Here is a 26,955-nt window from a genome sequence, read left to right as displayed (position 1 = left end):
CCGTCCTCCCGTTTCGGTCCTGTTCCATCGGGTAATATGCGATAGAGACACTTTTCAGAAGCAGGCATGTACCGCTCCAGAAGAAACGTTAGCAAAGGGGAGGACGCATCTGTACAGGTTGTAGCTGCAGCGGGTCGGGTAAGAGCATGCACGGCGAGCTCGCCATCACAGTCGGCCGCTCGGCCACTCGGCAGCTCGTTGACAGACACCCAAAGATCAGCTGTACGGAGCATGTACCTAAGCAATGCTTCGTCAGTTGGATCCAGCACGCCAGCGTGGCTGACAATAGAGCATGCATCAGCATGCATCAACGTAATCAGAGAGCCGTTGTGCATGGCACACCAAGCGCGCAACGCACGGAGCCATTGGATAGATTGACCAACTACCGCATCAGAGGGACCTGGTGTACTCCAAAGCAATGATGATAGATCAGAGACCATGACCAGGGCGCGCGACTGATCCGATAGGGGCAGAACCTCCCGCACCCACTTGAGGGCTGCCGGAAAAATTGGTCCATCTCTCATCTGAGAAGCCAAGTCAATATAATGAAAGTACTGGGTATAAAGAGACATGTTGATTCCCTGGGATGAGTACGACCTGCATACCGCTTTTCTAGCAATGTGGCTTACATGTACGCTGCCATCCGCACCCGAGCCCAACCATAGGACAGGGCACTCTCTTTGAAGGGCTGCAAATGCATAATGGAGGAGAATAAACTGGCCAGAAGCATCCAGCGTATCGGTTACATGTACATGAGCATCAGATGGAGGAATACAGGAGCCTTCCTGGCCAGCAAAGGCGAGCATTGAGCTAAGTTCCAGCATCGTCGTTCCTCGCTGAGAGTTCGCGACCCTCCTCCACACTTCCATGAACGACGCCGCCCAACCTAAGCGCCGTTTTACGCGGCAAGGGGGCGCGGCTCCCGTGTCTTTGGACACGGGTATACCAGCCTCAGTACTGGAAGATCCTCTTTTGAATGGGGCTATTGAGAGTCTTTTGCCGAAGAACTACAATTTTGAGATCCATAAGACGGTACATCAAATACGAAAGTACCATGCTCGCTGTGTGGCGCTGCAAATGCCAGAAGGCTTAACTCTCTGGGCCACATCGATTGTGGATATCATTGAGCGCTTTACAGAAGCTACGGCTGTGATAATGGGCGATGTGACCTATGGTGCATGCTGTGTGGACGACTATACCGCCATGGCGCTAGGGTGCGATATGCTTATACATTACGGTCACAGCTGCTTGGGTATGTTTCTGACGCTGACGCCAGTTCCGGTGGATCAAACGATGATTCGCACTCTCTATGTATTTGTCGAGATCCTCGTCGACACAACGCATCTGCTGCATTCGATTCGTGCCAACTTCCCTAGCAATAGCGCACACTTCCACAAAAAGGTGCTGACGCAGCCCAGTGAGCAGGGGATGCAGGCTGCTGTGCCAGTGCAGACGTCTGATGTGGAAAATCGACCTACGCACTTGGCACTGGTGGGGACAATCCAGTTCATCGCCGCCATTCAGGGCATCCGCGATGCCCTTACGAAGGGCCCTGCTGACACGGAGACCCAACGAGCCATCAGCCTAGGTCAGGTACATGAGGAAAAACAGGCTGTTACAGCAGAGCCGGATGTGTATACGGTGACTGTGCCTCAGATCAAACCGTTGAGTCCAGGTGAGATTCTGGGGTGCACGTCACCTAAATTGGACGCCACGTCGGTGGATGCAATACTCTATGTGGGTGACGGCCGCTTCCATTTGGAGTCGATCATGATTGCAAACCCCACGATCCCAGCATTTCGCTATGACCCCTATACCAAGCGGCTCCAGCGCGAGCTGTATGATCATACGTCGATGCGCCGTCTACGTCAGAGTGCCATTCGTGACGCCCAGGCCACACTCGATCGGGGCGATGCGCTGTCTCAGTCTGCGTGGGGCCTAGTGCTGGGCACGCTTGGCCGCCAGGGAAGCACCAAGGTGCTAGACTACCTAGGCACTTCCTTGCACGAGCGTGATCCACATGTGCCTCAAGTGCCGATTCTGTTATCGGAACTCTCACCGCAAAAGGCCGAGTTGTTCGGGTCGCATTTATCGGTGCTGGTACAGACGAGCTGTCCTCGCCTCTCAATTGACTGGGGTTCGGCGTTTCCCAAACCACTCTTAAGCCCATACGAGGCGGCTGCAGCTATGGGTAAGGCACGCATGTGGTCCGAGGCGCCGAATACACTGGGCATGCAACGGTTTCCCTCTTTCCGAGACCGCTCAGAGGACATCGACCGTGCAGATTACCCGATGGACTTTTACGCAAATGATTCATTGGGACCGTGGACACCGCGTCACGGGCTGGGCGTCCTAAAAAAGTCAGGGCGCAACCACCGTGCGCTGCTGCAATCCCTCGGCGTACTCAAACCGCGCGATGTGCCAGCTGCCTCCACATAATGACATTACATAGGCCTACTGGGGTGGATGGCCCGATTTGGCTGGCGGAGGGGTCGGACCACGTACACCAATGCGACCGATGACAGGGCCGATGCTGTGGGCCGTCCGTCGTGCTTGGACTGGCAAACGTGCCCCAATGAGTGTGATGCAGTTGGCATCATTGTCAACGACACCAGCGCGCCTGAAGGTGGAGCCTTTTACGATGCCAGCGATGAGCCCCACGATGGAGAAGGGCAACCTAGGCGAGTGGAAGGTCAAGGAGGGCGATACGTTCAATGCGGGTGATGTTCTGCTCGAGGTCGAGACTGACAAGGCTTTGATGGATGTCGAGGCAGCGAATGAGGGTGTGATGGCGAAGATTCTTGTGCGTAGCGCCGGCTAACCATAGGTGCCGTCGGGCTCTAAAGATGTGGCAGTGAATGATGTGATTGCCTATGTGGCGGAGGAGGGCGATGATCTCTCAGACTTGCCCGACCCGTCTGAAGCCCGCTCGAACAACGAGAAATCGAAGGAGGAGGCGCCCAAGGAGGCGCCCAAGAAGAGCGACGCCACTGCCGCACCGTCAGAATCGAAAGGACCCGTGCACTTTACCAAACCAGTTTTCCCTTCCGTGCAGCGGCTATCGCACCAATATGGCATTTCCGAGCCAGAGAAGGATATCAAGGGCACTGGTCCCCATGGCATGTTGACCAAAGGTGATGTGCTAGCCTACTTGGGAAAGATCAAGGGCGCGTATGGCACGGCCAAGCCGTCTCACACGAGCATCTCCAAGCTGGGCGGAGAGCCAGCGAAAGAAGGTCGCTCTACAAAGGCTGACTCGGCGCCGTCCAAGGTACGTCTATCTTCTCTGATGCAGCCGCTTGATGGCCACGAAGTGCAAACGATGATCCTCCAGGGTCTCGTTTCCATGCGTGCACCGCGCCCGAAACCCGCACCGGCAGCTACTGTGGACGATGTCTTGAATGCCTACAAGACCGACGCACCCCCTCGCGCTGGCCCTGCCCCAGCTCCGAAAGCACCCAGCATAGACGCAGTACTTGCCGACCTACTGAGGAAATAGATGAACATTACCTGTCCTTTTTCGAGTCGAGCTCAGGGACCTCAAACAGCGAAGTATAGTCGGTGTGCGAGTATCTGCCAGCAGTCCAGAACTCGGCGCAGTTGGCGAAGCATCCGCCGTCAAAGGGATTTCTCGAGGGGTCCACGGCCTGCCGAGGACGCGTGTACAGTTCTAGGCCCACCAGCGCCAGCAGAGCCGAGCCGCTCCGGTATAGTGAACCGCACCAGCCACGCCGCGGCGCAGAGCGTCCATGCAGAATGCGGTGGATCTCTGCGGGCGAGAGACCCTGTGCTGCGAGATGCTCGCGCTGTTGCCGCATATACCCAGTCTGGCACTGCATGCCGGCATCAGGGCGGCCGCCCATGTAGCCGTGGCGAGATAAGTTACTGCGCTCAAATGTCGTAAACTGGTAGGCCACCTGGTACAGCTGGAACAGGGTGAGGATAAAGAGCCATGTCTCGGTGATGAGTAGCCATACTGCCGAGAAGTACAGCATTCCGTCAACCTGGACGGCAGCACAGGCGTGAGGGAAGGGACACGTCTGGGCACGTACCAGAGAAGCAGGCACTTGTACCCGGAAGAAGCGTACGACTTCCCATAGGTACCAGGGAAGAGCCACCTGCGTAGCGAGGAGCATGGCCAGGAAGGCACGGTGGTTCCTGATGCCCACTATCGTTAGTCATGCGACGTACCACAGTTGGCAATCCAAGGGCAGTGGTGGTCGTGGCGCGCGACACACATCTTGCACACGTAACAGTGTTTTGCTCGAAGCGGTTTCCGCGCGAGACACGACACACAGAAGAAAAGACCATTGAGCTGGCCATGCTGCGCCAAGCTCAGCACTTGCGAGCGGCGCTGCGCGACGGATGCTGGCTGGACACAAGCACCAGGCGACATGAACACACAGAATGTCAGCGATCCCGTCACAAATAGCAGCATGGCTCCAAGGCCCAAGAGAACGCTGGGCCGGACCGGGCCGTGCGCGATAGAGACAAGGCCCAGAGCTGCCCATACGAGCGACAGGCATAATAACGAGAGGAAGTACCGCGTGCTGTGCAGCTGCCGTGGTGATCGGCATCCAAGAAGGAAGTGGGCAATGAGCACATGCGTAAAGAGGAGACCTAGAACAAACACGAACGGCGCCAAGAACCACGGCGCGAAGCTTGAGAGGAGGAAGGTGAGACTGTACAGGGCTAGCGGCACGAGAAAAACAAGTGCCTCCTTCAGCACAGGCGGCATGCGTGACGCCTGAGGTGCTCCGGACTCGTCGAGCAGGTTGTTTGCCATGCCCTGGCGGAACGCGAGTGACGTGCCTAGCTCGTGGGCCAGCTCGCAGGGAGTCTTTCCTGCGCGTTCGCGCGTGTCCAGACGGCTTCCGGCGGCGACAAGGCGCTGTACACACAATGCACTCCCATTCACGACAGCCCAATGGAGGGGTGTCAGTCCGTCGTCGTCGACAGTGTCGAGTCGTGCGCCATACTTGAGCAGGACATCAACCGAAAGTGCGTCGCCCTGAAAAGCAGCCCACATGAGCGCTGTGTGCCCTTGTGCATCGCGACTGTCTAGGTGGGTGTCAGGACCAAAGACGTCTAGCTGCAAAAAATACAAAACAGCCATCACCAGACTGCTCTGCGTCGCGAGATGCAGGCAGTGAAAACCCTGTCCATCCTTGATCAGCGGGTCTGCACCATGCTCAATGAGGAGCGATAAAACCTGGGTGTGCCCATTCCTTGCGCACCAATGCAGGGGCGTGGCACGCAGTGCACCACCAATGGCATGCACGTCTGCGCCGCGCTCAAGCAGCGTGCGACAGCAGGCGACATGCCCATTGATGGCAGCCCAGTGCAGCGGCGTGATCCCCTCGGGATCTCGTATGTTGGCATCGCCACCACCCTCAATCCAGGCGTGCAGCCTCTCTGAATCGCCATGTTGGGCCCACACGTGCGGCCCTTCGGCGGGCGCTGCGCAGTCCGTCATGACGAGCTGTGACGAGTGGAGAAGAGGCCAACTATGAGCTACAGCCGGGCCGACACCGACTCGCGGTCGGCATCTTCTGTGCCCTCGACGACACGGCAGATCTGTGTGAGATTCATTCCACACACCTCGTTGACCAGTTCGACTACCCACTGAGCGCCGGCTTCCGTCGTGAGGAAGTCGAGCCCTTGGCGCTCCAGGCCCTGCACGTGAGCGATGTGGTCCTTGGCCCGCAGCAAGCCGTATATGTGGCTCGTGACTTGAGGGGCCACGCCGCCCTGCGCATGCAAAGAGGCGATGGCCACGAGACTCATACGTAAGCGATGGATCTCCCACGCAGGTTCCGCCATACCATCGTGGTAGGCCGGAGGAGGGGCGAACAGCGGGCCATACTCATTCTGAATGATGTAGAGGCCCAGGTCCGGGTGCGAATGAGCGAGAATGTGGCGTAACTTTTGTGACTGCTTCGCATAGATGTCATCCCACAGCTGGTTGCCCGCCTGTGTGACTCGCTCCCACATCTCAGGGCGAATATCGCTGGCGTCAGGCATCACCACGTACCGCCGCGCCGCTGTTGGCATGGCCGCAGAGAGCTCCTCATCGGCATCCACCTCTGCGCGTAGCGCAGCAAGGTTGTTGATAGTCTGTGTGAGCTTATAGTACCTACTTTGGGTGTGCCAATGAGTCCTAGACACTTGAGCCCTGCCTCCCGCATTAAACACGCGCGGTCCACGCGTTCTGGGAGTGAACGGAGAGTACCGTCATCACGCACAGCATATCGAAACATAGCCTTTAGTGTGCCGGGTGCGTTAAGGGCAAACAAAGTCGCCGTCGATATAGTGAGCCACTCGCCCCAGGCAACGTTCCGACTCGCGGCATCCGCGACAATTTGATCAAACAGGGCCTGCAGGAGCGGGAGTCGTGGCGGAGGTCGAGGTATACCCGTAACTCCTGCGGGGAGAAGGCCACTCCTGTGTACAGATAGGTTCACAGCATATCTCGGCGCTTCCAGTAGGCTCCGCAAGGGAGCAGGCAGCGGCATGAGGGTCCGAGCGAGCTGCCAGGCACCCGCCGCGGCCGAGTTTGTATCACGTGATGAAAAACCGCAGTCGGTGCGACAACGCTTGCTCCTCCCATCGCCATGGCGTTGCCACGGTTTGTCGCTCCCCGACACGTGCGGCTTCTTCCGCGGCCGACTTTTCGCTCTGTAGTGCGCGTAACTCCGAGCTCTCTGCATCAAAATCCGGCACGATCCAGCGTGTCCGCCTACCGGCGTCATGGCGTGCCCATGGTCGTGCCCCGCCCCGCTGGTTCCATTCTGGCTATGGCACGCCAGTCGCTAACCCACCCGTCGTTCAACTCATCCATAATGGGGGTGCGCTACACAACGTATGGATCAGAATATCAGCCTTCGCAGCGCAAGCGCAAGCGCAAGCACGGCTTTCTCGCACGTCTCCGTTCACGAACCGGCAAAAAAATTCTTGTGCGCCGTCGCGCCAAGGGCAAAGTGTTTGTCTCGCACTAATCCCTTTCATGAAGCCTCATAGCCAGTTATAGATATCCTACTTCGGCGGCCCCTCCAACTGAGATCAGAAATGGAGATCGTGCCACGTGCAATCTAAAGATATATTTTGTCGAGGAACGACCATGGCGCTGCCGGCCTCCTATGAGGTGCTTCAGTTTCTCGCCGATCCGAATCCGCAAGTGCGGCATCTTGCAATGTCCATGGTAGTATCTTTTAGTGCCAAAGGACATGCGAACCGTCGCTTGCTGACCGACAAGCTCCAAGACTCCAACGGTGAGCCCATCAAGTCATGGAACGGTGAGCCTCTGGATGTCTTGGAGCAGCTAAAACGTCTATGCAACGACCAGCCCGTACGTTTTTTGACTACTCACGACACAGTTGACGGTTCATGACGCACTGAGCGCTCTCATCAATTTATGCGACACGCCATCAGTGGCAATACGTATTGGTGACAACGACTTTCTCGCATTCCTCGTGGCGTACATTGGGGACTCTGTGTCGCTTTTGGCAGATCTGGCCTGCATGCTCCTATCTAATCTCACCAAATTTGATGCCATCAGCTCGCGACTTCTCGATCTTGAAGTGGAAGACCGGCCTTTTTATTCGTTCCTATCCCCGCTTGACCTGCAAGTTTCGTTGAGTGGTATGGAAGCAGATCCATCTCAGCCAGATTATGAGGCCAAGAAGATGGCTGCTGAGGCGGCTACGAAGCGCATTGCCGAGTCAATGCACGCTGATCACACAGGCAAAGTACCCGCTCTTGTGAAATTGATCCGCGCTTTTGAAGAAGGCGCCACCGTCGAGTCAAGCTCAGCCAGTGGTGCAAACATGCGCTCGCGCATTGAATCGTCAAAAAATGAGGGAGACACTGGTAAGCCTGTTGAAATGGACTCGGATGGGCGGCCCGTGCTTAAGCGCCGCTCTACGTGCAATTTTCTCGCCAGTGTATTTGCCAATGTCACCGTGCTTCCCAAAGGCCGCGAATTCTTTGTGGCCCCTATGGCAGGTGCCAATGCGCAGATGGCGGATGCCTATCCGGTCGGTCGCATTATGGTATATACGGAACACGCCGATTTGATCCGTCGTGGCGGCGTCATTAGTGCCCTAAAAAACGTGCTCTTCGTCAAGCACGCACACAAGCTTCTCCTTGCGCCAGCACCAGGTGCCATGGACGAAGATCGCCCCTCCCTCGATATTCTGCCCTACATTCTGATGCCACTCATTGACGGCCACGAGCTCGCCAAAGTCGACTTGGAGGACCAGGAGTCACTGCCGGAAGCATGTCAGCTTGTCGACGAGAGCAAGCCTCGGGAGAAGGACAGCGCTTTGCGTCTCATGCTTGTCGAGTCATTGCTGCTTCTTTGTACATCGCATTACGGACGCGAAAGCCTGCGTAATCGTGGCGCGTACATTGTCGTGCGTGAGGCGCACTTGGCCGAGCCTAAAGAGCAGATCACAGAGGCGATTGTCAGGCTTGTGAACCTACTCAAACGTGATGAATCTGAGTCGTCTCTGAAAGATGCAGAAGTCGACATAGACCTGCCTTCTTCGGATGGCGGCGAGCACGATGAGGACTTAGTCATCGAGGAGCTGTAACGTAGACAGGCAAATTAGGCCCTTTTCATGGCGATTGCCTCCACTTCTTTGTTTGCCCAGCTCCCTGCATATGTCGGATTCACGACAAATGAGCACGCCCGCGTGGCTCATGGACTTCACGTCCAATGCGGCAGAGACGTTTGTGACAGCCTATTACGCAGCGTCTGACTCGCCACAACGGTCGCAACTGCTTCCTTCACTGTACCTACCAAACTCAAGTGTATCCTGGAATGGCAACCCCATCAGCGGTGCTGCCCAGTATGCACAATGGCTGGAGGCGCAGCCTGGGTCTCGCCACGAGATCCAGTCCTTTGACTGCCATCCACTTGGCCCATATAATGCTCATGGTACGTGTAAATGGCCCATGGTTTCTGCGAACGAGGCTATGCTCGTATCTCGCCGTGCCCCGGGCTAGAGTATACTCGAGCCGGTCAAGCCGGTGCTTCTGCAAGGACTCACTGTGTTGCAAGGATTGACATGGCCGAGTAGTATAAGAGGCGAACAGCACTAACCTACAGAACAAAATGAAGCGCCGTCTCTGCTGCTGGTCGTGTCAGGGACTGTCGCTCATTATACACCCGAAAGCATTGTAACCAAGGACCCAAGCAATGCGCCCAAGTCGGCTACGTCTACAGGCGGTGGATCTAAGAAAAAGTTTGATGCTGATGCTCCGATTGAATCTTACCCGCGGGTCTTCTCTCAAACCTTTGTCCTCATCAATGGTGCTGGCACCAACACAGAAGGTGGCGTTCCATTCGTATGGACACCTGCCAAAAACAATAAAAACAAGAATCAGACGGATCCTGATTTGCGCACTGTTGCCAAGTACTTTATTCAAGCCGACAGTCTGCGATTCGTGGGTTGATATTAATTCTGTACTATAAAAACTTATAGGCCTCCATAGGAGGGATCGGCCTGTTGAACCAAGCGTGTGCTCTCGTTCGCATCCGCTGCCGTTGTTGGTACGTATGCAACAGCAGGGGCCGTCGTCTCTCGCTCAGCGGATTCCTCGACAAGAGTATCTGGATGGGTTTCATCAGGTAGATGGTGGCGGTGTGTATGGCAAATAATGAGACATCCATGCTTCAACAAGCCGGGAATGACCAGACACACCGTACGCACCGTCATCGACACACAAATGATAGCCGTTAGAACGAACGGCCGCGAGTTGGGTCCGATCACCGGCATCTTTTGGAACTTCAGGATGGCCGCATCCAAGAACATCGACGCAGCATACACGGAAACATCAGATGTCTGTGCCACCCAGACAGCGAGTACAATTCCCATGATAACCTGCACAATAATTGAGATCCAAAGACCCTGGGCAAGCGCATCTCTTCCATTGCTACGGTCCCAGCCCCAGGCCAACATGAGGGTGTCCCAAATCAGCACTTGAGACACGAGTACCGTGATCAATTTGTTAGGGATATGCACCAAAACCAACTCAAATGGATGCATCCAGCGTGGCTGATATTTGGTGCGGAGTACGACTGCATTGATAATAGACATGACGAGAATAATTGCCAGTGCAAGCACGCCCATTCGGAGCGATGCAGAAGTGTCCATAACGCGGCAAAATAGCCACATAGCAATCAAATAATTTTCGATCGCAAGTCGCGATCCCGTGCCCTCGACAATGCATAGTTGTGTATGTGGGTTAGGTGTAATAAGTGCAAGTATGCAGAAGCCAATCTGGAAAACCATCATGACGGCAAAATACGCCAACTCCATCCTGGGGGCCATAGTGAAATACGTGGGCTGGTTTCGGAACACATAATGAATGGAAGGCACAATCAAAGTCACAAACAGGGCGGTAGCAATACAGCAAAGCAGACTCACGGGTGTGTTCATCTGCAGAAAGACAAGCGACTTGCGCTGTCCCGGTGTAAGTGTCACACGTTCATGCGAGTCATCCTCACGACGGCATTCCTCTGTATCCGACTCCCTAGGAGGAATATGTACAGCTTCACGGTCCAGTACCTCTGCCTCAGTGCGAGTGTGAGGGCCAGTTACACTCATGTCGGAGGTCCGTTCGCTAGGCGCTCTTATCTTGTGGCTCCCGCTCGCGGCTCACCGCTTGATGACTAATATTAAAGCCACAGCCGCGCCCTACTGAGCTTAACTCTCCGCTAATCATGTCGGATGAACAGCCGTCGGCCTCTAGCGGACTTTCCAGCTCCAGCACACATTCTCGTCCCTCCATGTCTCGTAAGAGTACAGATACAAACATGGATGAGGAGCTGGAGTCGCATCCACTCCCTGATGAGCACAAGGCCAAGGTGCTGGAGAAATACCTTGTTCTGCCTGACGATACGAATGAGGGGGGCGATAACCAAAACCCATCCTTGATATCTAGCACAAGCAGTCATATAACGCTGGAAGATGAGTATCAGGCTCCCCATCAAATGGAGGGAGGTGCCATCACCGAGGACGTGTACCGTTGGGCTCACCAGAAACGCCCGCGTCGCACCAAGCGCTCTGAAAGCATGCACTTACCTAGCACCAGTGGTATTGACGTTCCTTTTGACAAGGATATGTTGAAGCAGCCGGGTGGTTTTCGACGTTCTTATATCGTTACGCAGGCCGCTGAGCAAGGGAAACGTCCACCAAGGGCTTTAAAAAGCTTTGTCGAGTTTCTCATGCTTTATGGTCACTTTGCCGGTGAGGAACTGGATGAAGATGAATTCTTAGAGGACGAAGAAGATCTGGAAGCAGATGCGGATGGTCGACCAAGTATGTCAGCGTTGCAAGCAGGTGAGAGTCCTTCTGAAACGACTCGCCTCCTTCAGAGCCGCCAGGTTCACGGCTCCATTCCCACCTATCGTGGTTACAAGAAACATCAAAAGAAAGGTGAAGCCAGTGTACTTGACGCCGTGCTTATGCTTCTCAAGTCTTTTGTTGGTACTGGTATCCTTTTTTTGGGCAAAGCTTTCTTCAACGGAGGTCTCTTATTCTCTACAATTGTGCTGTCTGTGCTTGCTGCAGTATCCCTATGGTCCTTTCTGCTTCTTGTGGAAACCAACCAAAAACTCCATGTCGGTTTTGGTGAAATGGGCGGGGTCTTATACGGTCGTTACATGCGTAATGCCATCCTCACATCTATTGTCGTGTCCCAGCTCGGGTTTGTTGCTGCGTACACTGTCTTTGTGGCCGAAAACACGCAGTCCCTAATTCTTTCTATGACTCAGTGTCGGACGCATGTATCTGCGGCCATGCTCATTTTTATTCAATGCTTGATTTTCTTACCGCTGAGCCTGATACGCAAAATTGCGAAGCTCTCATGGACTGCATTGATCGCTGATGTCTTCATTCTTGCTGGTATCATCTATCTGTTTTATTATGAGATTGGGTCGCTTATGGAGCATGGATTAGCCGATGTGCAGTTATTCAACCGTCAAAACTTCCCTTTGTTCATTGGTACAGCAGTCTTCACCTTTGAAGGCATTGGTCTTGTGATACCTATTACGGAGAGCATGCGAGAGCCGGAAAAATTCCCAGCTACCATCACGGGTGTCATGGTGGTGGTGACAACATTGTTTGCATCGTCTGGTATTTTCTCCTACGCTGCCTTTGGTAGCGACATTCAAACCGTCGTCATCACTAACATGCCCGGTCAGTCTCGCCTTGTACAGGCAATCCAGGCCTTTTACTCTATTGCCATCTTGTTGTCGATGCCGTTGCAATTATTCCCGGCCTTGACCATTTTAGAACTCGGTCTTTTCAAGCGCAGTGGCAAATACAGCTTCACTACGAAAATGCGCAAGAACTTTTTCCGGTTTGGTATTGTGGTGGTGGCGATGCTTACAGCCTGGATGGGCGCCAGTGACCTGGACAAGTTTGTCAGCTTGGTGGGATCTGTCGCCTGTGTCCCACTCTGTTTCGTATATCCCCCTCTTCTGCACTACAGGGCATGTGCTACTACCCGACGAGCTAAAATTCTCGATATTATATTATTGGTGTTTGGTGTCTTCTGCGTTCTCTTTGCTGGCAGCCAGACACTGCAAGCGATGTTCAGCAGTTCTCCCGGCACGAAGTCCCCTGTATGTACACCTCCTGGGTTATAAAAATTAGAATTCCTTCGTGATGCTTCAGTAACTTATGCTATAGGATATACATGTACAACGAGACCTTGCGACGAGGCGCATCTGCGAGCACGAACACTCATCATCCACCTTGACGCACCCAGCCCCATCGTCCCACTCCCTGCAAGCAGGGATAGTATCACTCTCCGGCTCCTTTACGACCTCACACAATCATCGAATAGATACACTGCTGCGTATCCAGTTCTACTGAAGAGGTGCTTTTATAGAAGTCGGGGTCTATTGCCTTTAGGCAATGAAGCGTTAAGTAAGACGTTGTCGACGCTGCTCCTATTTTTTTTCTTCTTGCACGTGGTAAAGCACGTGGCGGACCCAAATCGTGCGATTCTGCTCCAACGAAAGCACGCGACGCACCGCGCTTAAAATCGTGCCATTCGACCATCCTATCTTCCCCACCTTCCCATGTCGTTGGCACAGTCATTCAACCAGACTCTTGAGGCTCTTACAGGCCATCCGACGCCTGCCTCGGTGCTCTACTCGGGCATTGATATGTCCAAACTCTCGTACTTTGAGCAGCTTTGGGTCCAGTGGTACCAGTACTGGGGTAACCCCGTGATTGCCACTGGTGTCATGAGCTTTCTGCTGCACGAGATTGTTTACTTTGGTCGTTCGATTCCGTGGATTATTATTGATGCCATGCCCTCATTGCGCAAGTACAAGCTCCAACCCAACTACGTGCCTAGCTTGAAGGACCAGTGGAAGTGCACTCGCCTGGTGCTTCTGAGTCACTTCACTGTGGAACTCCCTCAGATTTGGAGCTTCCACCCTATTTGTGAATACTTTGGCCTGACTACCCATGGAGTTCCATTCCCTAGCTGGTACAAGATGGCTTGGCAGATTGCACTGTTCTTTGTGTTTGAGGACACTTTCCACTACTGGGTCCACCGCCTGATGCACTGGGGTCCACTGTACAAGCATATTCACAAGGTGCATCACGAGTACTCGGCTCCGTTTGGTCTAGCTGCGGAGTACGCACACCCGCTTGAGGTTCTGGTCCTTGGACTTGGCACCATCGGTGGTCCCTTCATGCTTTGTGCGTACACAAAGGACTTGCACATTATTACTGTGTATATTTGGGTCCTCCTACGTCTCTTCCAGGCTGTGGATGCACACTCGGGCTATGACTTCCCCATTAGTCTGCACAACTGGCTGCCGATTTGGGCTGGTGCTGACCACCATGACTATCACCATATGGCCTTCCTTGGATGCTATTCGACCAGCTTCCGCTGGTGGGACCACTTCCTTGGAACGGATAAGGGCTACCAGCGTGTGCGGGCCAAGGAGCAGGCGGCAAAGCTCCGCGCCAAGGCTGATGAACTTGATAAGAAGGCTGAGGCGCTCAAGATCCGCCGATAAACAGTCTCTCTCTTTCAATCTGTTTATAGGGTGAAACCCATCGTAGTTCCTTCTGGATCATATTACACCACTATTTGTTTGATGGAAATGTCCCTGCAGCTGTGGCGTCGCATGCTAACCAATTTCGGCCGTAGCTATGTGGAGCAGACCCAGGGCCTGTGCACAGTCCTGATTGTGCGGGTCCCTTCAGCATCCGCCCAGGACCATGTCCACTATCGTGCATTCTTTGCGCGAATATCGCCCTCCTACTCGGGCACAACAGTTTGCCAACTCTTTTGGACTACCTCTGGATGAAGCTCCATATGTGGATGCTGCAGGTAACCGCGCAGAGATCATATCGGCTATTTTAAGCATAAAAAACTCCGACACGGGTAGTGTCCAAGAGGATCTTGTATTTGCCGGACGGCTGACTCTAACTAGCTCTTTTCTATGTTTTGCTAGCCATGGTGATCGTGGTCGCGGGTGCCGTCTTGCGTTACCACTTATGACAGTGCGTCGTGTTGAGCGATTGAACACTCGGGACTCTGTTTTTGCGCTCAGTATTACCCTGTGGCATGGTCTTCAGCTGGTTTTTCAGCTCAATGCACTTCGTCCTTCTTGCGAAGGTTTTTGCAATGCTATGCGGGACCGACTTCGTGCTCATCTAGGTGAGATGAAACAACTAAAACCCTTTCTTGATTCTTGCTATAGTGAAGCGCTACTGAAAGAAGCAAAGGAGGAAAATCAAGAGAAAATCACAGAAGATGATGCGGAATCTAATACAGAAATTCCGCCATCCTATCTAATGGGTCTTGGATCCACGTTTGGTTTTCCGGGTGACCCGAGAAAGCTCAAGGAGAAAAGCAAGATGCGACTCTGGACAGATTACCTGCGTTTACACGGTCGCAATATTACCTTGTTGCGCTATCCTCAGTTTACTCGGCTTGTGCAAGTGGGTCTTCCAAATATGTTGCGTGGAGAACTTTGGGAAGTGGCAAGTGGTTCCATTTTTCAACGCATGGGAAATCCCGGCGTCTACGAAAAGCTACTCAAAGACCACGAAGGGCAAACGAATCTGAGCACGGAGGAAATTGAGAAAGATCTAAATCGTTCTCTTCCCGAATATGCTGCCTACCAGACACCCCAGGGTATTGAAACTTTGCGCCGTGTGCTGGTTGCGTATAGCTGGAGGAACCCGGAGCTGGGGTACTGTCAAGCCATGAACATTGTTGTGGCAGCACTTTTGATTTACATGTCGGAAGAACAATGTTTTTGGCTATTGGATATGCTATGCGATCGCCTTTTACCTGGATATTACACACAGTCTATGGCTGGAACATTGCTTGACCAAAAAGTGTTTGAAAACCTAGTGCAACAGACAATGCCCATGCTTCATGAGCATTTCGTCAAAAATGATATGCAGTTGAGTCTTGTTACTCTTCCATGGCTGCTTTCGCTTTTCATTAACAGTATGCCAATGGTATTTGCATTCCGCATCATCGACTGTTTCATGGCATTTGGATCCCAGGTGCTGTTCCAAGTGGGACTTGCTATCCTAAAAATCAATGGAGAAGCTATTCTTAGTGTGTCGGATGACGGTACTATGATCGGTATGCTTCGCAATTACTTTCGCACATTGGGGGATAGTGCATATCCTGAAAGTTCGGATGAACGGCGCAAGCAAATCACCAAGTTCCAACAACTACTGGTGATTGCATTCCGTGAATTCTGCATTGTATCAAACGATACAATCGAATCCGAACGGAAGCGATTCCGACAGCAAATCGTTGAGGAAATCGAAGGGTTCGCTCGTCGGTGTGCAATTCGCAACTTAAAAGATCACGGTCGATTCTCCAAAGCGCAGCTGTACGTAAACTGCAAGTTCACTAATAGCAGGACACTCATCTATGATCATGTGGTCGAGGCCATTTACCGTGCTCGTCATGCGCCAGAATCGTTGACACTAGGGGATCAGGTCCCTGCCAGTGTGGATCCAATGCAAGATCTCAAGGAAATGCGTGTGAATCTTACGACTTTCCGCCTTTTCTTAGGTGAAATATTCACTTGGGCGCGCGATGAATATATCGTCAGGAATGGCCTACAGGAGCGAATTGAGCGCCGTGTACCGGACCAAAGTCTTTCTACGAGAATCTTCCAGGACTGGGACCATGAGAAACGTGGCACATTGTCTCTTCAGGATATCGTCACAGGTTTAGACGAAATCATGTTCCTAGATGGAGATATTTCTGGGGCTATGGCCTGGCTTTTTCGCATTCACGCGGATGGAAAAGATAAGCTCTCCAAAAATGATATCCTCGCATTGTCCGAATCGCTCCTATTCAGTACGTCTGCTTTCCTAACAATCCAGTGTACCGTAACGAACCTGGTGATGAACATCTCGGAGCCATCTCGACCTTTATCAACAAGTCATTTGAGCTTGGGAAAGACTTGGATGCATCTGGGTAGCTACTTTCCATATCCTTCCATGATTTGCCGCATGATGCTAGCACCGACCAATTCTCGTAGTTCTTCCGTCGGATCAGCACCTGTTTCATCTGCGCGCTTCAATATGGTTTCTACGCGCTCCATAATCTCATCAACGCGATTTTCTGTTTCAGGATCATCTTCAATCTCTTCCAAACGTCCTTCAGTAGCCTCTGGTTGACCAAATGCATTACCTTCGTCGTCATCCTCTTCGCCAAAACGTGCCAGTAATGCGGACCTTGATTCTAGCTTTTCACCCGTGACGGTGCTCAAATATGCGGCCAGATTATCTGAGCCATTAATCAAAGCATTCTCTGCAGCCGTTTTACCTTCGTGGTTCTTGTGTTTTGTGTCTGCATGAAACTCATCCACAAGTACCTTGGCTGTAGCTACATCGTCACAAAAAAACAGTGGCGTGTCCCCGTCATTATCTTCGACATTAACAGACTCTTTTGGTTCGCCCTTTAGTAGAAATCGACTAATGGTTAAAAAGAAACACGTACAGTACGTCATGCTTGGCATAGGAGGCCGCTGCATGTATGGGCGTATATTCCGCCGAATCTTTGCTTGTGGGAGTGACACCACCGTGCTCAATAAGAAACCGAACACGATCCATATCACCATCCCCTGCTGCCACCCATATGTTAGATCCCTGTTCAATCTCAGCGACAAGATCTTTCCGGTCCTCTTCAGGAACCGGCATTGTGCTGATTCTGCTTAAGTAGGTCCAAGCGCGTTTCTGTTAGCGACCTTTCTAGCACGTGATAGACATCTCCGTTGCGCGTAGGAACCAGCCTTGCATCTACGACGTGATGGGAAAGCGCAAGAAATCTTCTCGCACTCCTGGTGCTGGACGAAAGAAAGTGCCGCCTCTAGGTAAGAATATACACATATCTCACGCAGACACCGTGTTTACATGCCTCTTCTGTCACCATGAAAAAGCCGTTTCGTGCAAAATGTACGTCACAGGATCCGCTTACAGTAGCGACGATAAGGCACGGATTGGGTACTTGAGTTGCAAAATCTGTGGCCAAAAATTTTCAGCAGACACGGATACACTCACACAGCCCATTGATGTATATTCGTAAGTATTTTGAGCTCACACAGACAATGGATTGATGCATGTGAGGATGTGGCAGGTCAAGACGATTAGATACTCTATATCAACGGATCAAAGTCGGACCAGTTCGGCGTGTGAGAAACTTGCTTCCCTTTACTCACAACTTTAGGCTCTGGAACAAGCAGGCCTCCGCTCCACCCAGGAGGGGGTGCGATTGAGGGCCCAATGGTGTGGGTTAGTGTATCCGGTTGGGATCTCGTTGTTTCAAGCAGCGATGTGCTTTGTGTAGACATATTTTGCGCCACTGGTTCCGAAGATTCATAACGATGAGTTGTATATGGGGATGGCTCTGTGGATAGATTCAGGGAATGCTGCCCCTGAGTTCCACTAAATTTGGAAAGCGAGTGTTCTAAGTTTGTAGCATTTGTACTGGAAACTGGGTCAGTTATCGTCATGGACCGGCTATTGCCTTGTTTCATTTCAGAATGTGTCTTTGTAGGAATCACCTTGGTGTCCAACTCATGTTCACCTCCAGGTGTATTGAACCCACCCTCTATCGTACTCCTTTGAAGTGCTTCTTCTGTGGTCTGTTTTAAAGTGTGATTCTCGCGAATCAAAGAAAGTTCTGAATCAGTGCATAGAATACATACGGGTTTGTTCCACAGACTCGCCTATCATCTTAATAACTTGCATGAAGCGACTAAATTGAGTCTCGTTCAATGTAGGACTCATACACATGATCCATAAGCGTGGAAGAACAGCCGTTGCATTCATGTTATGATCCAATTTTGTCGCTAAAGCTTCATATACTGCCAAAGAAGCAACCAATACTGATGCTTCGCGAGTCTTGATACGAGCCAACGTTGGGAGTAATGTCTCAGTCAAGGTATTTGTATCAAGGATAGGTATTATCGCATGGAAGCATATCAAAGCGCTCACTTTTACCGAGAGTGTTTTGGTCTTGGTGAATAGCGCGATAAGTTTTGGCATGAGCTTCTTAACATCCGAGTAATTTAAGTATTCGGTAATTCGTGGAATACGTTGTAGCAAATTTTCCTGCACTGCAATCTCATCCTGTTCAATCGCGGAATAAAATAAAGGCATCACATACAATTGAAATTGATCAGGCGTTGTTTTACTCACAAACAAATCTGTTTGGTTTAATAGTATCATTTGGCATTGAGGTGGATCGTGCACATCAAAAAGCGGTCTGAGTTTTGGCAGTACATTTTTGCAAAATTCCACTTGCGAAAACTCCTTTACGATGTAAAATACAGTGGGAAGGATATAGGGAAGTAGTGATTTATCTGACGACGCCTCGAAAAGCTCCAACGTTAGTCTTGTGATACATACGCTAGGTAATAATTTTCGACGAAGCAAGGTTCTGGAAAATTGGGGCAAAACTTTAGGTAAACCTCTAAGAAACTGGATCTTTTCTGAGCGCATAAAACCAGAAAAACTGTCTCTCTCCAAGAATTTTAGTGTTGAAACAATTTCATTGTTAAAGTAAGGTAACTTCTGAAATTCACTGGCAGTGTACCTAGAAGTATTTCTTGAAATGAGGTTGACAAGTATATCTGTATCAAATCGCGACACACGTACCTTGTACATCCGAACCTAGGGAGCTGAATTGGGTAGTCCGAATTTTTGAGGGTAGATGATCAGCATATGCACGTAATGCGTTCATACTTCCATGTGTTTGATACGGTGTGACACCATGATGTAAAGTCATAAAGAGTAAAACACCCAGTGCGAACATGTCATTTGTTGTTCCAACAAGGCCATCAAAGACACACAAAGGGTCAAGATAATCTAGGTTTCGTTTCATGTAATCAGGAAGGTCATCTTCCAGAGCGTCGGTGACATCGATTTGTCGGGACTCCCCCTCATTTAAGTTCGTTAGAAATCCACATCCCCCCAGCTTCCAGTCACCTTTCGCATTGATTAGTACTGATTTACCATTTAAATTCGTGTGAACTTGTTTCGAACAATGAAGGAAGTCTAACGACCGGGCTAGCTGCAAAAAGCCTTTCTGAATCTCCACCTCGTCCAGCTGAATATGGGGATCCGTTGTATTTTTGGCGAGTTCATCTAAGCACATTACAATTTGCTCAGTAGCAAACATGACAGAATTCCGACTCTCTTCAAATGGTTCAACGACCTCAAGTATACATGGATGTCGTAATCTAGATAAAATGGTGACCTGTGAATCAGTAGTAACATACGCACTTCTCGCCGCAGGTGTTCCACTACCAGTTTTCGGTGCTGATCTTTCCCGGTATATGTATATATCCAAATAGATACAGAATCTCTAGAAGTCATGTATGCATGTGAGTCTGACCTAGCCGCTGCTTTTCTAGTCCCCTTGAACACCTTCCAAGGACCAACACAAACTCTACGTATCAGTCATTTCTGATAACGTACGTCGACTCTGATTCATCAATAGCGTATTTGTTCAATATATTTGTCCTGCCTCTATTTCAACGTAAGCAGAGAGAATCGTACAACAAGTAGGAGGCCTGATTCCATAAAGATGTCATCGCACTTGGCCCAGTTTCAAGTTGATAATGGTGTTGTAATGTTGGGATTACGTAACTTCGCGCACGCTCTTTTTTGACATCGATGGATACCTTGATTGAGCGTCTTCAGAACCGCAGTCTTTGGGACACTGACGAGGAAGCCAACTCAGCGGAGGATTTCTCTCAAGAGCTGATCGCTCTTCAATCAATATATGAGCCTGAAAATGTTGATCTTGTCTATGGATCTCTATCTGGTCAACCTGTTATACTCCAGGTTAAGATGCCACTCCTTGATTCTAGCCATGACTCGATCAAGCTCCAAGTAGAACTACCAGCTAATTATCCAAACACTGATACTGCACCTAAAATGCAACTTGTAAACAGGACTATAAATGGTCGCTCTGTCGACCAACACATTCGTTCTGAAATTGACCGAACATTCACGTCTTCAGGTTCTGTTCCATGGTCGCGCAATGTACCTGTTTTATTCCAAGGTCTTGACTGTGCTTATGAAACTGTACAAAATTGGCTGCTAGTACAGCATGAAGCTGCTGAAACGAATCCTAATCATCAAGACTCATCCTCTGCATGCGCATCCGTATCATATCCTAAACTCGATTTTCGCAACATGGCCCTTAGCGACATTATAGTCGAGCGCAAATCTGAATTCCTTGGCCACGCTATCAGGATATCGAGCCCAGATGAGGTATGTACGTGATGTTTAACATGCTTAGGTGCCCCACATCCTCAAACATATTCTAGAATCTGACAAGCGAATCCAGAGGGCTACACATCCAACCATTTATGCCTGGATATGCCGCACACCAGATGGGGTCTTGCATCATGGTATGTTTCTTATTTTTTTGTACTTATATTTTGATTGCGATGACGACGGCGAAGCTGCAGCCGGTGGTCGTTTAGCACATCTCCTATCTCTGCTGGTTTGTGCAAAAGGCCTGCTAACACTTCAGGAAATTGAAAATGCCTTGGTAGTTGTGACGCGTTGGTTCGGAGGAATATTACTAGGGCCAGAAAGATTTAAACATATCAACCGCGCTGCTCGTGATGCTCTTACAAAGGCAGGTATAATAGGTCCGATGACCAAATAAAACTTTATGAATTAAGATGCGATATAGGCAGACATATGTTTGGTGTGGGCACACCTCCACATGCCTTGCCTGTGCGCGCTCTGCAGGTCCGTAGGAACGCTTTTTATTGCATGACTGGAGGGTGCATTGCATTGGATGTTTCATTGGAATATCAACACAGCCCTGGTTCGCGCTACGGTCGCCACATATAAACCGCCCACGTGGTATAAGGCTTCCACTAGTCAGACCATTTTGCAGCTACTTCCGACTCAACAGAGTTGTGCCAAACTCTCACTACTGCCATGATTCTGCCAAGGATTACGGCACTTCCTGCCTTGATTTTATTGACACTCTTTTCATCGCTCACATGGGCTGATAACTTGCATTTCAAGCGTGAACTTCATAAACGTGGAATCTCTGTCAAGCCAAATGATTTGGACGGCAAGACCTTTGACTATGTGATTGTCGGTGGTGGTCAAGCAGGTTTGGTCGTTGCTTCCCGGCTCAGCGAAAACAGCCAAATCAAAGTTGCTGTAATTGAAGCCGGAACCGCGGGCACCGCCAAAAATGAGACTGATCGTATTGAGGTCCCTGCTGCCAACCTGTACAAATCAGGTGTCCGTACCCCCCTCGACTGGCGTTATTCTACGGTGGAACAGCCTTACATGAATAATCGGGCTGCTAGCTGGCCTCGAGGCAAGGTCCTTGGTGGTAGTTCCGCGATTAATGGAATGTACTACATTCGTCCTACCACTGCCGAGCACCATACTTGGGGCCAACTGATTGGTGATACGAAGACCTGGGGATGGAACTCTATGCTGAATGCCTACAAAAAGCTGGAAACATATGCTCATCCTGTTGACAGCGTGGCCAAGGCTGACAACATTCAATGGGATGACGCGTCGCATGGCGGCAACGGTCCAATCTATGTTTCTTACCCTGGCTATACATATCCTCCTGTTGGAGACTTCATTAACACGAGTTCCACTGTGGCTGTTCCTTTCACATCTAATCCAGATGGCGGCAATAACACGGGCACTTTTGTGGCTACATCAAACATTAATCCGACGAACTGGACTCGCAGCTGGTCACGCTCCGGCTACATTGACCCAAATGTGGCCCGCAGTAACCTTGTTATTTTGACAGACCACCAGGCGACTCAAATTTTGTTTGATACCAGTAACTCGAAAAATGTGAAGGCTACGGGTGTTAAATTTAAGCACGACCGCAATAGCCGTGAGTATACTGTCAATGCTGGCCGTGAGGTTATTTTGAGTGCAGGATCTATCAACACGCCTCAACTTCTTCAGCTCTCCGGTATTGGAGATGCAAAGTTCCTTCAAAGCAAGAAAGTAAATGTTGCTGTTGATCTCCCTGGTGTCGGGTATAACCTTCATGACCATCTGTCGAGTAATGTTCAATGGTCTCCTAAGAATGCATCTGAAATCCCCCCACAGGACATTACAGGTAACCCAGAGCAAGATTCATTTATCAACTCGGCTGTGGCCTATGTGCCTGGCCCAGGTATTATGAAAGATCAATGGAACTCTTACATTGATTCCGTGAAAAACAACCAAACTAATGCAGTAAATGCCTACGATGCACCAGATCCTGTGAAAAGTGGCTATAATCTCACGTATTCCACTGTTCTGAACCTTCTCCAGAAGAATGTTCCGGCGATTGAGATCCTCTTTTCCCTCACTTTCGGAAATATCCAGGTTCAACATGCGATTCAGCATGCATTCTCACGTGGTTCGATCCTTATCAACACTACTGATCCATTTGATTATCCACTTGTGGACCCTCGCTACTTGGAGCAAAGCTCTGACATGGATATGCTTCGCGCAGCTCTTGGCGTTTCGCGCTCTATTGGTGCAACCCAGCCCTTGAATGGTCATCTCGACCAGGAGTCAAAACCCGGCTCTAATGTCACTCAAGATGCTGATATCGATAACTATATTCGCTCAATAGCCGGTACTGAGTACCATCCTTGTGGTACGGCGGCTATGCTACCCCAGGACAAGGGCGGTGTTGTGGACAACAAACTCCTGGTATATGGAACTAGCAACCTGCGTGTGGTTGATGCATCTGTCATTCCATTTGCACCATCTGCACATCTGATGTCTGTCATCTATGCAACAGCGGAAATCGGCTCGGAGATTATCCAGTCAGCCCAGAATAACCAGTCGGGCTCGTCAGGTCAAGGCCAGCAACCTTCGGCCCAGTCTTCGCAGTCCTCTTCGCAGGGAGGCGCTTCGAACGGCGACTCTTCTAATGACAGTGGCAATGGACCAAAAAACCATGCTACTACTACTAGTGTATCTTGGATTTCGACTATATTGGCAACCATTGTCACTCTTTCACTTTTGCTCTGAAGCTCATGATTATGACACGGGTCTTAACATATGGACTGCCGTGATGTCCCCGGAATCCCGACTACTTACACCCCTTTGTGCGTTTGATTGGTGCTTTTGTCGTAGACATTCCATAGAAACATGATGACATAATATTGTCTCCGACTACCTTCTTGCTGGATGCTTATTTGTGATGATCTATTTGCAGATGTCAGGTGCGTGCAGTTGCTCTGTATTTCTTTGGCTGGAACGAGCTGCGCAGTTCCGACGCGCGTTCAGCACATGCCTGGGTATTTTATTAAGATGTTAAGGGGCGTAAACTCCCACCGCACTTATTAGCCGAGTAACTCAGATTCCCTTCGCAAGGCTCAATCGCTCATGAAGGGTATTGTCTCTTGGGCCGTGGTTTCGGCCGCTCTGGTACTGAGTGCTACAGAATCGCTGGCATTCGCCAATGTTTCTAGTTTCGAGAAGCGCACCACTACCGGGAACGGCTGGGACCTTGACGGCAAGTCTTACGACTATGTCATTGTTGGCGGTGGCACTGCCGGTCTTGTGCTTGCTAACCGACTGTCGGCAAACCAGGGCACTACTGTGGCTGTTATTGAGGCGGGTAACTCGGGATACGATGACAATGACAAGTTTGTCGTGCCTGATGCCAACCTCTACAACTCTGCTGTTAACACACAGTATGACTGGCAGTTCCACACTTCCTCTCAAAAGCATATGAATAACCGCCGTGCTTCTTGGCCTCGTGGCAAAGTTCTTGGTGGTAGCAGTGCTGTCAATGGTCTTTACTACGTTCGTCCAAGTGAGACGGAAGTGAACGTCTGGTCCAAGCTGGCTGGTGGCAGTGGCCGCTGGAGCTGGAACAGTCTCCTCTCGGGCATGAAGAAGAGCGAGCACTTCCGTGGCCCCGTAAAGAGCGTTCAGAACCAGCTGCAGATCCAGTACAACGCCGGTTCTCACGGTAGCAATGGTCCTATTGGTACTACTTGGCCTGCTGTGACCTACGACCCTGTTGAACGGTTCATCAAGACTGCTGACAGCATGTCTGGTGCGATCAACAATGACCCTTACAACGGAAACAACCACGGAACTTACGTTGCTCTCTCTTCTATTGACAAGACGAACTGGCAGCGTAGCTTCTCTCGCAACGGCTACCTTGACCCCATTTCAAAGCGATCGAACCTCCATGTGCTGACTGGCCACACAGTTACTGGTATTATTTTTGACCGCTCTGGCAAGAACGCTCAGGCTACTGGCGTTCACTATGCAGCTTCTAGCAACGAGGCCTCTCACACTGTGCATGCCAACAAGGAGGTGATTATCTCTGGTGGTGCCATCAACAGCCCTCAGATTCTCCAGTTGTCGGGTATCGGTGACAAGAATCTCCTTAATGGACTCGGTATTGATGTGGTGGTTGACCTTCCTGGTGTGGGTGAGAACCTTCAGGACCACGTGTCTGCTGGTATGTCGTTCAAGCCCAAGAACAAGAAGGATGCCGGCCCTACTTCCGTCACTGGCGATGCTAAGGCAGACTCGTATGTCAACTCGGCTGTGTCATATACATCGCTTGGCAAGCTGTTCAACAACAAAGACTCGATCCTTGGCAAGATCCAGGCTCGTGCTAAGCAGATTGCGGACAGCCACAATGTGTCGCCGGCCGTTAAGCAGGGTCAGAGCAAGGCCTACAATGCCCTTGCTGACACTATTTTCCCCTCGAAGGTGTCACCCGTTGAGATTCTCGGTAATGTGATGTTTGGAAGCATCAGCATCCAGGCTGCTCTTCAGCACCCTCTCTCGCGTGGTTCAATTAAGATTACTAGCAAGGATCCATTTGCTTACCCTAAGATTAACCCTAACTACTTTGCTGAGAACTTGGATCTTGTTCTTCTTCGCGAGGGCTTCAAGCTGATTCGTGAAATGTCACAGCAATCGCCTTTGAAGGACGTCATTGACTTTGAGACTGTTCCCGGCGACAAAGTTCAGACCAATGAGGACTGGGAGAACTGGATTCGCTCTGCTGCTGGTACCGAGTACCACCCTAGTAGCACTTGCGCTATGCTGCCGCGTGGCGACGGTGGTGTGGTTGACGAGAACCTGAAGGTTTATGGCACCAGCAACCTCCGCGTTGTTGATGCCTCCGTGACTCCTATTGCTATGTCATGCCACCTTGAATCCGTTGTGTACGGTCTTGCTGAGGTCGCCGCCGACATCATTCTTGGTAACTAGATAATTGTGGTTTTAGGCATGACAATCACCTCTTGATGTGTATGAATAGCGTGGATCTCAAGTGTCAAAATTGGGTATTAGCGGTCATAGTATGGCCACGTGCGGTGGAGGCCGAGGCGCGTAATCCTCCGTCCCACCCACCATGGGGGCGAGTGAAAGCAAGCCCGAGGGAGAGAACCTAGGTGTGTGATAATGCAAGCGGTACTAATGCTGAAGTTCCGAAACGTGGCTACCATGTCATACGTGTAGCACAGAAAAGTCCTGCCCAACTCGCTGGCTTGTACGTTTTGTTTTATCGCTAAACCCAGTGAGCCGTTTTTTGACTTTTGCATTGGCATTAATGGATTGCCACTCAGCGATCTGGGCATCAATGTTTCTCAGGGCTCTACGGGACCTTCCAATAATACACATGCCCGATGGTCAATGGTCGAGGCTCATGAAGGCCGGACCATTGTCTTGAATGTCTGGAATTCGAAACAACAGGAGTTTCGTGGTACGTATACTTGAATCTATCTTATGAGACAGACGTGCGTGTTGTCCCTTCAAGAACTTGGTCCCAATTTTCGAATGAGACGAACGCACAACCGTCATTACTGGGCCTAACGCTTCGACTTTGCAATCCTATGGAAACTGTCAGTCATACATGGCACGTCCTCGATGTAGTGGAAGGGTCTCCCGCCGACTCGGCGGGTTTGGTTCCTTTTGGTGACTACATTATTGGGTGGACAGGTGGTCCCTTGCAAAGTGAAGGTGACTTTTTCCAACTTGTTGAACAGTGCGCCAATACGAACCTCTCCCTGTATGTGTACAACAGTGATTACGACCACACAAGAGAAATCGTCATTGTGCCCAACCGAGATTGGGGTGGAGAGGGCTTGCTGGGTTGTGGTATTGGCTATGGGCTTTTGCGTACGTTTTTTCTCTACTTATCTTGCAGACCGAATTCCTAAACCCAATAAGCAATGGGAGGACTCCGTAATTGAGACCACGGAGGCCGAGCCGGTCAACGACTACAGGCTAGCACCGCCTGCAGCTATGCAACCAACGAATACCTACGAAACTGGCTATGACGAGTTCGAGCCTCAAGACAGTTATAATTATGGTGTAACTGTGAGCGTGCATCAAGATGAAGAGGAATAGTATATAAGTTCATAATATTCTCAAAATGCTATATATGTTATTATTC

At 50.8% G+C, this 26,955-nt stretch overlaps 15 protein-coding genes and 1 pseudogene across 16 annotated transcripts; 12 read left to right on the top strand and 4 right to left on the bottom strand.

The window, feature by feature from the left end:
- Window positions 1–867: 867 nt before the first annotated feature.
- On the top strand, window positions 868–2,439 carry MSY001_2121 (uncharacterized protein; the record flags this gene model as incomplete). The annotated part of the gene is made up of 1 exon (XM_018883957.1): window positions 868–2,439. One exon carries the CDS (start codon window positions 868–870, stop codon window positions 2,437–2,439), a length of 1,572 nt encoding a protein of 523 aa, XP_018740665.1.
- Window positions 2,440–2,662: 223 nt separating this feature from the next.
- MSY001_2120 (uncharacterized protein) lies at window positions 2,663–3,499 on the top strand (the record flags this gene model as incomplete). The annotated part of the gene is made up of 2 exons (XM_018883956.1): window positions 2,663–2,803; window positions 2,828–3,499. 2 exons carry the CDS (start codon window positions 2,663–2,665, stop codon window positions 3,497–3,499), a joined length of 813 nt encoding a protein of 270 aa, XP_018740664.1.
- A 7-nt stretch (window positions 3,500–3,506) lies between these two features.
- Window positions 3,507–5,476, bottom strand: MSY001_2119 (uncharacterized protein; the record flags this gene model as incomplete). The annotated part of the gene is made up of 2 exons (XM_018883955.1): window positions 3,507–4,168; window positions 4,192–5,476. The coding sequence occupies 2 exons, from the start codon at window positions 5,474–5,476 to the stop codon at window positions 3,507–3,509; spliced, it is 1,947 nt and encodes a 648-aa protein (XP_018740663.1).
- Window positions 5,477–5,514: 38 nt separating this feature from the next.
- On the bottom strand, window positions 5,515–6,515 carry MSY001_2118 (uncharacterized protein; the record flags this gene model as incomplete). Its single annotated transcript, XM_018883954.1, has 2 exons — window positions 5,515–6,117; window positions 6,141–6,515. 2 exons carry the CDS (start codon window positions 6,513–6,515, stop codon window positions 5,515–5,517), a joined length of 978 nt encoding a protein of 325 aa, XP_018740662.1.
- A 677-nt stretch (window positions 6,516–7,192) lies between these two features.
- MSY001_2117 (uncharacterized protein) lies at window positions 7,193–8,594 on the top strand (the record flags this gene model as incomplete). The annotated part of the gene is made up of 2 exons (XM_018883952.1): window positions 7,193–7,348; window positions 7,377–8,594. The coding sequence occupies 2 exons, from the start codon at window positions 7,193–7,195 to the stop codon at window positions 8,592–8,594; spliced, it is 1,374 nt and encodes a 457-aa protein (XP_018740661.1).
- A 109-nt stretch (window positions 8,595–8,703) lies between these two features.
- MSY001_2116 (uncharacterized protein) lies at window positions 8,704–9,459 on the top strand (the record flags this gene model as incomplete). Its single annotated transcript, XM_018883951.1, has 2 exons — window positions 8,704–8,941; window positions 9,152–9,459. 2 exons carry the CDS (start codon window positions 8,704–8,706, stop codon window positions 9,457–9,459), a joined length of 546 nt encoding a protein of 181 aa, XP_018740660.1.
- A 23-nt stretch (window positions 9,460–9,482) lies between these two features.
- On the bottom strand, window positions 9,483–10,337 carry MSY001_2115 (uncharacterized protein; the record flags this gene model as incomplete). The annotated part of the gene is made up of 1 exon (XM_018883950.1): window positions 9,483–10,337. The coding sequence occupies one exon, from the start codon at window positions 10,335–10,337 to the stop codon at window positions 9,483–9,485; it is 855 nt and encodes a 284-aa protein (XP_018740659.1).
- Window positions 10,338–10,822: 485 nt separating this feature from the next.
- On the top strand, window positions 10,823–12,528 carry MSY001_2114 (uncharacterized protein; the record flags this gene model as incomplete). The annotated part of the gene is made up of 2 exons (XM_018883949.1): window positions 10,823–12,433; window positions 12,502–12,528. The coding sequence occupies 2 exons, from the start codon at window positions 10,823–10,825 to the stop codon at window positions 12,526–12,528; spliced, it is 1,638 nt and encodes a 545-aa protein (XP_018740658.1).
- Window positions 12,529–13,096: 568 nt separating this feature from the next.
- MSY001_2113 (uncharacterized protein) lies at window positions 13,097–14,050 on the top strand (the record flags this gene model as incomplete). The annotated part of the gene is made up of 1 exon (XM_018883948.1): window positions 13,097–14,050. One exon carries the CDS (start codon window positions 13,097–13,099, stop codon window positions 14,048–14,050), a length of 954 nt encoding a protein of 317 aa, XP_018740657.1.
- Window positions 14,051–14,255: 205 nt separating this feature from the next.
- MSY001_2112 (uncharacterized protein) lies at window positions 14,256–16,495 on the top strand (the record flags this gene model as incomplete). Its single annotated transcript, XM_018883947.1, has 2 exons — window positions 14,256–16,371; window positions 16,398–16,495. 2 exons carry the CDS (start codon window positions 14,256–14,258, stop codon window positions 16,493–16,495), a joined length of 2,214 nt encoding a protein of 737 aa, XP_018740656.1.
- A 1,708-nt stretch (window positions 16,496–18,203) lies between these two features.
- Window positions 18,204–19,698, bottom strand: MSY001_2111 (uncharacterized protein; the record flags this gene model as incomplete). Its single annotated transcript, XM_018883946.1, has 2 exons — window positions 18,204–19,150; window positions 19,176–19,698. The coding sequence occupies 2 exons, from the start codon at window positions 19,696–19,698 to the stop codon at window positions 18,204–18,206; spliced, it is 1,470 nt and encodes a 489-aa protein (XP_018740655.1).
- Window positions 19,699–20,195: 497 nt separating this feature from the next.
- Window positions 20,196–21,201, top strand: MSY001_2110 (uncharacterized protein; the record flags this gene model as incomplete). Its single annotated transcript, XM_018883945.1, has 2 exons — window positions 20,196–20,798; window positions 20,827–21,201. The coding sequence occupies 2 exons, from the start codon at window positions 20,196–20,198 to the stop codon at window positions 21,199–21,201; spliced, it is 978 nt and encodes a 325-aa protein (XP_018740654.1).
- Window positions 21,202–21,482: 281 nt separating this feature from the next.
- On the top strand, window positions 21,483–23,362 carry MSY001_2109 (annotated as a pseudogene). The gene is given in 2 exon segments: window positions 21,483–23,347; window positions 23,353–23,362. Coding segments are annotated over 2 exon segments (1,875 nt in total).
- Window positions 23,363–23,912: 550 nt separating this feature from the next.
- Window positions 23,913–25,769, top strand: Mala s 12 (allergen; the record flags this gene model as incomplete). The annotated part of the gene is made up of 1 exon (XM_018883944.1): window positions 23,913–25,769. The coding sequence occupies one exon, from the start codon at window positions 23,913–23,915 to the stop codon at window positions 25,767–25,769; it is 1,857 nt and encodes a 618-aa protein (XP_018740653.1).
- Window positions 25,770–25,911: 142 nt separating this feature from the next.
- MSY001_2107 (uncharacterized protein) lies at window positions 25,912–26,276 on the top strand (the record flags this gene model as incomplete). Its single annotated transcript, XM_018883943.1, has 2 exons — window positions 25,912–25,951; window positions 26,029–26,276. The coding sequence occupies 2 exons, from the start codon at window positions 25,912–25,914 to the stop codon at window positions 26,274–26,276; spliced, it is 288 nt and encodes a 95-aa protein (XP_018740652.1).
- A 116-nt stretch (window positions 26,277–26,392) lies between these two features.
- Window positions 26,393–26,909, top strand: MSY001_2106 (uncharacterized protein; the record flags this gene model as incomplete). The annotated part of the gene is made up of 2 exons (XM_018883941.1): window positions 26,393–26,678; window positions 26,707–26,909. The coding sequence occupies 2 exons, from the start codon at window positions 26,393–26,395 to the stop codon at window positions 26,907–26,909; spliced, it is 489 nt and encodes a 162-aa protein (XP_018740651.1).
- Between the last annotated feature and the right edge of the window lie 46 nt (window positions 26,910–26,955).

This window comes from Malassezia sympodialis, genomic scaffold (genome assembly GCF_000349305.1).
Source record: "Malassezia sympodialis ATCC 42132 genomic scaffold, msy_sf_9, whole genome shotgun sequence".
Taxonomy (NCBI): Eukaryota; Fungi; Basidiomycota; class Malasseziomycetes; order Malasseziales; family Malasseziaceae; genus Malassezia; species Malassezia sympodialis.
The sequence above is the reverse complement of the archived record's forward strand: the minus strand, read 5'-3'. Positions and strand labels throughout refer to the sequence as shown.